General features: G+C 46.3%; 1 protein-coding gene across 1 annotated transcript in view; it reads right to left on the minus strand.

The window, feature by feature from the left end:
• Mertk (MER proto-oncogene, tyrosine kinase) overlaps nucleotides 1-11,556 on the minus strand; it is a 120,506-nt gene that overhangs the window by 7,446 nt on the left and 101,504 nt on the right. Inside the window, exons 16-18 of the mRNA XM_023717364.1 lie at nucleotides 10,540-10,658; nucleotides 2,755-2,864; nucleotides 240-399 (exon numbers count right to left, since the gene is read on the minus strand). Coding sequence (XP_023573132.1) covers nucleotides 240-399; nucleotides 2,755-2,864; nucleotides 10,540-10,658 — 389 coding nt within the window. The remainder of the gene's footprint in view (nucleotides 1-239; nucleotides 400-2,754; nucleotides 2,865-10,539; nucleotides 10,659-11,556) is intronic.

An 11,556-nucleotide genomic window follows, 5' to 3' on the forward strand; every position in this document is an offset into this window, starting at 1 on the left:
AAAAAAAAAAAAAAAAAAAAAAAGAAATGAATGAAAGTCCTGTGAAAAACATAGATCTTTTGAATGTCAGGACATTTTGTTGTTTGAATCAACGTAACTAGCAAGAAACCAAAGTTCGGCAGTGCTTCTGGGTCTCATTTTATGACAAGGTAAAATGACTTGCAATACCAGCCTCTGTCATTTCTTGCTGAGTAGCCCACCTCAACATGGGGGATCCCAAATCAAAGCCAGGTACACACCACGTCACTTTTACTTGTGTAGACTCGGTCTGCCAGGCTCTCGATGGCGATCCACTTCACGGGCATCTTCGCGATGCGGCCTTGGCGGTAGTAATCACCGCTGTAAATCTTCTTAGACAGGCCAAAGTCGGCCACACAGACGGTCATGTCATCGCGCAACCTGCGGAGAGCAAGTTCGAGTCCTCAGCAGCCTCACAAGCAAAGCCTGTCGTCACAGGGCTACAGCAGACACAGCCAGAAACCTTTAGGATTAGTGACAGTGTGGAGCGGTTCCTGTCTCTCACTGCCCTGGTCTGGGTGGGACTAGGCCAGTGGGACGGGCAACTATGTGGAGACGCTAAGGGGACAGAGGTGTGGCAGGAGCAGCAGGGGCAGCAGCTCCAAGCTGGGTGCCCTGCACGTTGATCAGTGCCCCAGCCGCGCTCCTGGCTGTCCTCCTAAGGCAGCATGGCCCTGTGGATTAATGGAGCCCCCTGGCAGGCTGGGGGAAGAGGGAAATACAGCCTGAGGAGGGACAAGCGGGGCTGCTTGGGGAGGGGGCTAGGGGATTCACTGGAAAATTATTATTATTTGTTAAAGCAACATAATTGCATTTAAGGTCCAAGCTATTAAAACAGATACTAGACAAGGAGGAAAAGAAGAAGAGGGGAGAGAGAAAGAGGGACAAAAAGAAGAGGAAGAGGAAGATGAGGAGAATCGGAAGAGAAGGAAGTAGGTGATTCGTTTGTCACTGTTTGCTTGACATTAACTTTTTTTGTTTCTCTGAGACTGCCTGCAAGCCTTGAGCCTCCTGCCTTTTGCCTCCTGAGTGCTGAGATTACAGTGTGTGTCATCATATCCTGCTTCTGCCCGATACTGAATTTTAAAATGAAAAGTCCCACTTCCTGGGGAATCTTTCAGTCTAGGGCAGCACTCGGGAGGGTGAGGCAGGAGGATTATTGGGAGTTCAAGACCAGCCTGGGCTATACAGTGTGCTCAAGGCCAGCCTGAACTGCATAGCAAGACCCTGTCTCAAAACGAAAAACAAAAACCATAATGGTTGTTTGTTTTTAAGAGAACATAATGTTAACAAATTAAGGCAGATATACAAGCTTAAATAGCACATGCCATGCCAGCCCCACCCCCGGTGCACGCTGAGAAGGTGATTGAGACTTTGTGTGGTGGCATGCGCCTATAATCCCAGTTCTTGGGAGGCTGAACACAGGAGAATCACTATGAGTATGATCTACGTAGCGAGACCCTGTAGACCCACTAAAATACAAAAAATAAAATAAAATAAAATAATTAAAAAATTCAGTTAAATAGGACATGCCTTCTCTCAGATGAGACTCAAAATATGTAAACATACATATAAAAAGCAAAATAGTAGAGAAATAGACAGTAGGGAGACGTTCAAACAGTCCCCTAAATTTTCTGTTGTTTCAACAATAGTTCAAATGTATGCTAGTGTTCCATCTGTCCTACTAGTTTTTCTTAATACATTGAAAAGGAAATTTTGTGCTACTGTAAAAAAAAATGACAAAAATACCCTCAAGGACTACTTCCTCTTCTTGCAACAGTTGAGCTTAAGCAGGAGTGATAGTTACTGCCTTTGAAGGCTGACATAGGTAAGGGCTCTGTTGTAGCAGGGAGAAAAAATGGGGAAAATAAAGCCCCAAGTTCTCCTCTAATGAACCCCCACTTGCTGTGTATGTAAAGCTTTCATGACGGGTATGCATGGTGTGAAGGTTCTTTGCACGGAAGCACCAAGAATAAGCAGGAACAAAACCTTCACAACATTTATCAGTGACCCTAAGGTTAGTAGGTCATTACTTATTATTGCCATGATGTCACTTCATAGCTCCGGGCACAAAGCTAGCTGATGGTCACCAAGATCACACCTAGTACATGGAGCTGAGTGAGAGGGTAAAAGTCAAGAAAAGCAATCACAGGAAAAAGCTTTAGAGGCCAACCCGACTCTTGGAGGTGGAGACAATGAAGACCTCAAACAAAACCCTAACCAGGGTTAGGGCCACAGAAACCCCATTCCAAGCAAGCCATACTGTTCCCTCTCAAACTAGCTTCTCTCCACTTTTATTTTTTGTATATTAGGGAAGGATCTACAGGGTGTTCAGGGTCTCACTACTAGATTGGACTTGTGATCCTCTTGTTTACAGCCTCCCAAGAGCTGGGATTACAGGTATGCACCACTATACCCAGTCTCAACTGCCATCTCAGCACACCCCAGGGGCAGGGCCTGCACAGCAGGCCTGGGGATCGAACCCCTGGCCCCTGTGCCTGCTTGCAGATGCTTTAATCTGCTGAGCTATTTGGCTGGCCCTTCTCCACTTTTATTAAAAAAAAAATTAACTCTGGATTGAACTCCGCACTTCAAGCATTCTAGGCAAGTGCTCCACCATGAGCTACACCTCCACATCTCCCTCCCTGTTTTAACAGTGGTTGGCTGCTCCCTGCAACCTCACAAAGATCAAACACTGTTAAGTCCCAACACCTCCAAGATGGCCATGGATCTTACATGCAATTGCGAGCCGCCAGATCCCGATGGAGAAAATTTCTGTTGCTCAGATACTCCATTCCCAGGGCAATGTCCACCATGAACTTCAGCAGTGTCTGCAGAGGAATGTGCTAGGGGTAGAAGAAACAAGAAAAAGGTCTGTTGTTGGAAGGAAAGCTTGTTCATTATTATGTCACTTCCGCCCAAGGAGAGGGATGCTGTTCTTATTCTTTAAGGTCTGGGAAAGGGACAGGGAAATCTTATCTGCTATCATTAATAAGCTTTTAAAAACAAAAATTTGAAAACTCTCGAAGCTTTTTAGAAAATACCACATTCTCTGGTCCCCATTTTTGTAAGTATTTGCAGTGATGAACGTTTTGTTTCTTTTCATAAATTAGGACCCGCAGTAGCCTTGGGAGGCAAGTGTAATATGGTGCCCACACCAGGCAGATGAGAGGATTGGGGTTGAGCTGAGTAAGGGCAGGCCGTGTCTCTTGGAGGGGTACACTGCTTGGGAGGCATAAAGCTGCTTCAATTATGTGTCCATACCCACTATTGTTTTGTCTAAATCCGTTTTTCCCCTGGCACTGGGCATCGAACCTACAGCATCGCACATGCGAGGCAAGTGTTCTGCTTCTGAGCTCCAGCCTAGCCTTTCTGCTACCCCTTTATCTGAAATGGTTTGAAAGATGCTTTTGTTCTTCCAGACTGCAATCACACTGTCCCTCACCCTTTATCAGGGGGTTCATGGGCAAGGATGTCTTCAGGGATCTTCGTGTTGTTTCACTTGGGACATCCTGCACGTTTCAATAGTCTTGCGTTTTCTCTATGTTGTAAAAAATCAAACTAGATTCCTGCGCTAGAAAAATCTGCCGCCGTTATCATTATAAGGGTGATTAATGAAGACCCCCCCATAATAGTGAAATGTTTTAATGCAGCGATAGCTTACTACGAGTTCCCAGCTATCATGAGCGGGTCCATGAAGTCTAGAGTCTCCACAAGTCACTTGATTTGCATTGCATATTCATGTTGGAACATCAGTGTTTCAAAACAGTACTCACAAGGATGCTGCGTTTTTAATGACTTTAATTACCCAGCTAGGACCCATGTCAATTATACTCTGCATAAAACCAAAATGCCTTAATTATCTTTGCCCTTAAGTAATGGAGTTTTTTTTTTTTAAATTTTATTTATTTATGTGTGTGCGTGTGTGTGTGTGTGTGTGTGGCCAGCTCAGCCCACCAGGGGGCGGGGCTGGCTGGCATGTGGTGCTGGGGGATTGAACCGTGGTCCCTGCGCTTTGCTAAGCTTGTTCTAAGTAGGTGCTTTAGACCACTGAGCCATCGCACCAGCCCCAGTAATGGAGTTTTTTTAAATGGAAACAAGTTGACATGGAAGCTCTATGGCTCTGTTCTGCTTATTTGGGGTATTTGTTTTTATGGATGCTAATTTCCAGGAAGGGATTTTTGGTCCTAAGAAATATGAAATCCTATTATCATTATTGGAAATGTTATGTGTATCAGCTACTAAAAGTCTATGCTGTAATTCCCTATAATAATTATGTCATTATTGAAGAGCATGGCTAAAAGTCATTTAAAAAATAATTGTGTGGTCTAATTAATGATTTTCAGCGTGACTGCAGAGCTGTAAAATAGACAAACAAAAATCAATTGTGTGTGTGTGTGTGTGTGTGTGTGTGTGTTTTAGTACAGGGTCTCACTACATAGATTGGACTCGTAGTGATCTGCCTGTGTTGAGCCTCCCAAGAGCTGGGATTACAGGCGTGTACCACCACGCCCACTCTCAATCACAGTCTCAGCACACCCCAGGGTCAGGGCCAGCACCGCAGGCCAAGGATAGAACCTCTGGCCCCTGTGTCTGCCTAAGAAGGAGCTTTAATCTGCTGAGCTGTCTGGCCGCCCCTAATTGTGTTTTGTTTTGTTTTTTTTTGGCAGAACCGGGGATTGAATTTAGGCCCTTGTGCCAAGCAAGCACTTATTCTACTGAGCTATCTCCCCAGCCCCGGGGCTAATTGTGTTTTTATACTAGCAATGAACTACCTGAAAGTGAAATTAAGAAAGCAATTTCATTTATAGCAAAATCCAAATAAAATACTTAAGAGATAAATTTAGCAGAGAAGAGTAAAATACATTCTGAAAATTACAAAATGTTGAAAGAAATTAAAGCTCTAACGACATGGAAAGATATCCTGCGTCTTCGTGAACTGGAAGACTTATTGTTGTCACAATAAACGAGCCACAGAGCCAGCACAAGCCCCGTCAGAGTGTCGGCTGCTCCTTTGTAGAAATGAACAAGCTGATTCCAACACTCACACAGAAGCTCAAGGAAGCCAGAATGCCTGAAAGAAGCCTGTACGGGGGGGCAAGCTGCACACTGATTTCAAACTTGCTACAAGGAAGATGTAATTAAGACACGGCCGTAAGGGGGCTGGCAAGATAGCTCAGTGGTCTGAAGTGTCTGCTGAGGCGAGCTTAGGCGGGTGCGGGGGACGGTGGTTCAATCCCCAGCACTACGTGCAGTGTCAACCCCACCCCCAGGGTGGGCTGAGTTGGAAACAAAAAAAACAAAACCGGGTGGTAAGGGGATAAGGACAGACATACAGACTAGTGGGACTGAATTGAGAGCCCACAGTACACTCAAGTACAGTCACTTGGCTTTCCACAAGGTGTTAATACTGAGGATGAGACTTAAAGGCCTAGAGTTAAAAACTTCTAGAAGAAAATATAAGGGTGAATCATTAGCCCTTTAGATTAAGCAATGATTTCTTAGCTCAATAATAAAAACACAACTAATCACACAACTAATCTCATTAAAAACAAATCAGAATAAACACTCTTCACTAGAAGAGATACAAGTAGCCAAGAAGGATGTGAACACATGCTTCAAACGATCAGTCATGAGGGTAACTGAAGTCAAAATCACGCTGAAAAAGCCATTTGCACTCGCTGGAATGGATAGAAGAAAAAAGGCAAAGAATGAAGTGCTGGTGAGGCTGTGGAGAAACTGCAACCCTCCTACAATGCTCATGAGAAAGTAAAATAATGTAGCTTCTTTCAAAAACAAATCTGGAAGCCAGGCATGGTGGCACACACCTATAATCCCAGCATTTAGGAGGCTGAAGCAGGAGGATTGTTGTGAGTTCAAGACCAGCCTGGGCTACAAAGTGAGCTCAAGGCCAGCCTGAACCACATAGTGAGACCATGTTTCAAAAAAAAAAAAAAAAAAAAAAAAAAAAAAAGAAAAAAAAAAAGAAAAGAAAAGAAAGACAAATAAAAAAGAAAAGGAAGCAAACAAATATGGAAATTTTTCAACAAGTAAAACATTGGGTTTTACCATCTGGTCCAGTCACTCTACAGCTAGACCTCTGCCTGAGAGAATTTAAAGCAGATGTCAATCTAAACACTTTTACAAAAATATTCATAGAGTAATTGTACAAGCTATAAAAGTGACCAACCCCAGTGTGCATCAACAGATGAATGGATGGAAGGCAGGGCACCCCGCGGAATCTTCCTGAGCCACGAAGACAGACGGGCACAGACTCCTGCTACAACATCAGTGACCTCTGAGTACGGAAAGAAGCCACTCACAAAAGAGAACAAATGTATGATAGGACTCCAATTATGGTAAGTGCCCAACGTGGGCAAGTGGAGGGAGATACAGAGGGGGCCCGTGGTTGCTTAGGCCTTTGTGGGAGAGGGGGATGGGACCTGATGGCTAAAGAATGGGGCTCGGCTCCCTCTTTCTTTTTCTTTCTCTCTTTCGGTAAGATGATGAAATTGTCCTAAAGATGTTTGTGGTGATGGTCACACAACTCTGAATATGCTAAGAACTACTGACTGGAGCATTTTAAGTGGAAGATTTATATAGCACTTGAGCTATATCACAATAAAGCTGGTTTTATTAATTTTTTTTAAAAGTTCTGTCGCAGTAAAAATGCTGTTCCTCTCCAGTGAGGGGTAAAGGGAAATGGAGGAAGATTAGGCAGAGTGGAGAAGCTTCTCGCGGCTCTGGAAGCTAAGGGTGGGGCTTCGAGGGCTGGAGAAGTGGCCGCCATGTGCCACCCTGCGACAGCTGGTCACCAATGGAAAGCAACCCGATGGGATAATTCTGAGTACTTGGTGACCTCGCTGAGGACAGAACTGCGTGGAGGATGACCACGGAGCAGTGCTACCTCTTGGCTTTGGTGCGTGGGATCCCGAGTCACCTTTGTGAAGGCCACTGTGAACTGCCTTTCATTTTCCTCATAGGGGAGTTACCCTTTGATAGGTTCTGGCCCTAGTAAGAATTGCTGAATTATTATGGTGGTCATCTGATATGGCTGAAGCCCTTAAAACAACAGCTCATCTTCCCAGAGACCACCTCCCCTCTTCTCCAGCTCAGCCCAGGATGCAGTTTCCTTTCACCTTTCCCACCACCTCAGGGAAGGCCCCAGTCAGCTCCTCAGGTGTATCTAAACACCCCCTCAAGCCCCACCTCTGGCAAAGGCCATAAAAGCCTCAGCCTCCCTTTGTTCCAATCCAGAGAATTCCTTATCTTCCCAAATTCTCTCCGTATCCTCTAAGATAATGAAGTCCCTTTTCCTTTAAATCTTTTTTTAAATTAATTAATTAATTTTTTTTGTGTGTGGCCAGCTCAGCCCAGCAGGGGGCGGGGCTGGCTGGCATGTGGTGCTGGGGGATTGAACTGTGGTCCCTGTGCTTTGCTAAGCTTGTTCTAAGTAGGTGCTCTAGACCACTGAGCCATCTCACCAGCCCCCCTTTTCCTTTATAATAAAGCTGTTTTCCCTTTTCCTTCTGCGTGTTTCTCTGCTGCAACACCGTTAAAACCTATCACCCTTCCCGCTGTGGACCTCCAAGGCCAAGTCCAGTGGGTCTTCCTCGCCACATCATCACCGTCCTTCTACCTCATTGCTTTTGTCACACAAGATGGCCTATTTTCCTAAGCCACTCAGTTTAGGAGTGGTCACTCCTGTTCTCGGCTATGAACTTCTCAGAATTTACCATTTTGTTCCCACCACTTGGTCAAGAACAAATATGACACCAGTGTGGAATATTTATTTATTTACATATTCATTTATTCTTTTGTATTTTTTTAAGGAAGGGCCTACAGGGGGTTCAGGGTCTAACTCTAGATCGGACTCAGAGTGATCTGCCTGTTTACAGATTCCCAAGAGCTGGGATTACAGGTGTGCGCCACCACGCCCAGTCTCAATTGCCATCTCAACGCGCCCTGGGGGCAGGACCGGCATGACGGGCCCAGGTATCGAACCCCTGTCCCCTGCTCCTGATTGTAGGCACTTTAATCTGCTGAGTTATTTGGCCAACCCTAGTGTGGAATATTTAAAAAAATGTTCCCAATCTGAACTTATCTCCTCCCTGAAGCTCTGAGCAGGCTGCCTGGTGCCAGGTCACTGCAGCTGCCACCCTTGCACTGCCAACCTCTGCGCATCTGGGTCACCTTGTTGTGTGCCTGTCTTCGCTGCACACCTCCAAGGATGCTGTTCACCCAGAGGGCAGAGTGGCCCTTGGGGCCAGCACCCAGGCCTGCTGGAGTGGCACACTTACGTGCCCTCGGACCTAGGCTAGGGCTACTCTCCCAGGAACAAAAGGCCTTTATTCCCAGGAAACTGACCAAAGGGAGGAGGAAAAGCTGAATAAAAACATGATTTTCCAGTTCATCTATGCACTCTGTGTCTCCTTTAGCTAATGCTACAAAGTATCAAAATACAAAAATACATCCTTTTTCACATTTATAACTGAAGACAGCCTTGTACTCTGGCAAATGGAAACTATTCATTAGTCCGCGGAAGGCTGTGTAGTTGGCTTGCCTCACTCGTTATTTTGTTCAAAAGAATATAAGATCACAGCAGAACTGGCAGCCGCAGAGGAGCTGATGCTAAAATGTACCCGAGAGGGTGTGGAAAGTAGGGCAGCGAAAACAGTTCTGCAGAAGTACAAGACAGTGGCAGGAAGTACACACTACAACTGGAGGACTCACAAAGCAGCGAAGCCTGGGCTCAGCGGATGGGGAGGTGTCTTAATGGAACAGAAAGGAGAACTCAGAGCCTGATCCCCACGTTGACAGCCAGCTGGACTCAGGCAGAAGCATGCACGAACTTCAGCGGGGTAAGGAGACGCGGTCTTTTCACGAACAATGATCATGCGTAAGCAAAACTCCAATCCCAAACCAAACCAAACCAAAACCAAAAAATCCCACCAGGACCCTGAACTAAATCTCACACCTGGTACGAAATTCAAGTCAAAATGGGTCCGACAGGCGAACGTACCACAGAACCCTCCCCCAACTTTTAGAAGAAAATGGGAGAAAATGGGAGAAAAAACTTAAAAAAAAAAAACCCCAAAAAATAAAAAACCCAACTAGGCTTAGACAAAGCGTTCTCAGACACAACAGCCAGGAGGGTGACTTGGGAAAAGATAAATGGAAGCAGGCGCTTCTAATTGCACTCACCAGAGTCCTGCTAGTGATGGCAGCTAAGGGGACAAAAGGGGATTGTGTTAGAGAATGCCCAGGTGGAGACAGGAGGGCTGTGACTTCCCCAGCCTGTACTCGGTTTACAGCAGCGATGCAGGAGTGCCTTCTGTCCCCACCAGGTGACTAGTGCCAGAGGCCAGCCCCGTGGCGTCTATGCATGTGTCCTTGCCAAAGCCTCCCTGTCCCCAAGTGCCGCTGCCTCCTCTCACAGAGAAGGTGCACGAAGCAAAGAAACAGGACAGACAGCTGCGGCAGCATAGAGGCAGCACACAACCACACTTCCAGCGCAGTCCACAGGAAACAGGACAGGAAGACACGGTGTTCGTTCCAGACCAGGAGACCCCAGTGCGATGTCACCAGCGAATATGAGGCCCAAAGGACAATTCATCAAATCCAAACTGCAAACTGGCCTAAAGGGGCCAGGCCCTAGGTCTGCACTCCTGAACTTCCTGGACCCACCACTGGCTCTACAGTGACATCCCAAATGGCTAGGCTACACCACCCTCATGGCCGGAAAGCCCAGATATCGGGTATGATGTTACGGACACAGTAACAATGTCAGGCGTGCAGCCCTGACTCACCACATTTGACTACAACAGATTTTACTAGATTAAGACTATCAGGAGCCTGCTGCTATCCCAGCATTCTGGGAGGCTGAGGCAGGAGGATCACAAGTTCAAACCGAGCTTGGGCCATTTAATCACTTGGCGAGATACTATCCCAAAACAAAAGGCTGGGGATATGGCTCATTGCAAAGGCCCTGGATTCAATTCCCAGCATCACAAAACAAAACCAAAAACTTATCAGGAAAGTATCTAGTCACAAAAAATTTAGGCACATTTCAAAGGATGAAACCCATGGAGGAGTTTCGCTGTAAAATTTCTTTTAGGACAGTTATCTGGCCTTGAACTTGTCATAGTCCTGCCTTGGTCTCTGGAGTGGTGGGACTAAGGAACGTGGCACCACATAGGGCCGAGAGGGCTGTCTCTCAAGCCCTTTTCATCATCATCAGAGAGCTCTGGGGTGCCTAGGGCTGTGATGGGCAGAGTGATGAGGCCTTGGCCAGGGGGTGTGAGCCCAGCAGGCTTCCCCCTGCCCGAAGGCAGAGACAATGATACCCTCCCTGCCCCCCAAGCAGGCCTGCTCTCAGGACAGACACCAGAGTTCGGCCCTCAGGTGCATGGGGTGCTGAACAAAGTCCTTTCCTTTTCCTTGGTCTTTGAAGTTAGACCTGGGGCTGCCCCACCGAAGGAAGCCCCGGGAGCACCCGGAGGCCGTGTCAGGGACCATTACCTTTGGCCCGGTCTCCAGCCGGGAGTACAGTAGGTAGGTGTGCAGATCCCCGTATTTCATGAAGGGTAAAATCACCATGGGCTTTGGGACACCTTGGGAGCTCATTTCGATACATACGCCTGGAATTAAAAACAGAACCAGTCACAAAGAGCCCTTGCTATGCAGGATCCAAAAAGCTCTGGGGAACCAGCAGCCACACTGAAGGCAAGTGCTTCCAGGTAAACAGCGCCACCGTGTTCTAGAAGATTAGAAACACACAGGCTGCACCACGTGTTTGCTATTTTCTTTCTAGTTTTTTTTTTTTTGTGGAACCGGGGATTGAACTCAGGCCCTTGCGCTTGCCAGGGAAGCACTTATTCTACTGAGCCATCTCCCCGGCCCCCAGGTTTGCTATTTTCTTCTTTCATGTTAAGGGCTGTCTTTGTGTGTGAGCTCTCAAAAAAACATCAACACATAGTCAATACAGCCACCTACATACCTAGGAGGTTTTTCTGGGCTGAATCTAAAGGTAGTGGCCGTCTTGGAGAGGAAGGGCAAATTAGTTGCAAGTGATAGTTAAATACTGAGTCATATAAAGAAGTCTGCTGCAACCACAGGTTTAAAATTATTAAAAAAAGAATTTGGGGGGGGGGGGGGTGTAGTTCAGTGGCACGGCATGTGCTTATGGCTTGGGTTCAATTCCTAGTACCACCTCCTCGCTTTGAGGGTCTGCAGGTAAAATTCACTTCCCTAAACTTTAGCCAGTCTATAATGAGAAGCTGGAATTCCAGCTGTTATGCAATGCTAAAACTAGGGGAGCCCTGTTCCCTGATCCGAGGCTTGTGAAGTGCTAGCATTCTGTCAAGCAATGACAAAGTACAATTGCTCTCAGAGTCTGCTAAAGTCAATAGCTGTCAGCATTATCTTGGATATGATAGCTAACTGTTTGTTTTCACATCTTCCTACAGTGTCAATCTCAAAAGAATTTGAAAAATTCCCCAAAGAATTTCTTAGGCATCAAGGCAAAGGACAGAAGCA

Source organism: Octodon degus, unplaced genomic scaffold (assembly GCF_000260255.1).
Source record: "Octodon degus isolate 3935 unplaced genomic scaffold, OctDeg1.0 scaffold00052, whole genome shotgun sequence".
In the NCBI taxonomy this organism is placed as follows: domain Eukaryota; kingdom Metazoa; phylum Chordata; class Mammalia; order Rodentia; family Octodontidae; genus Octodon; species Octodon degus.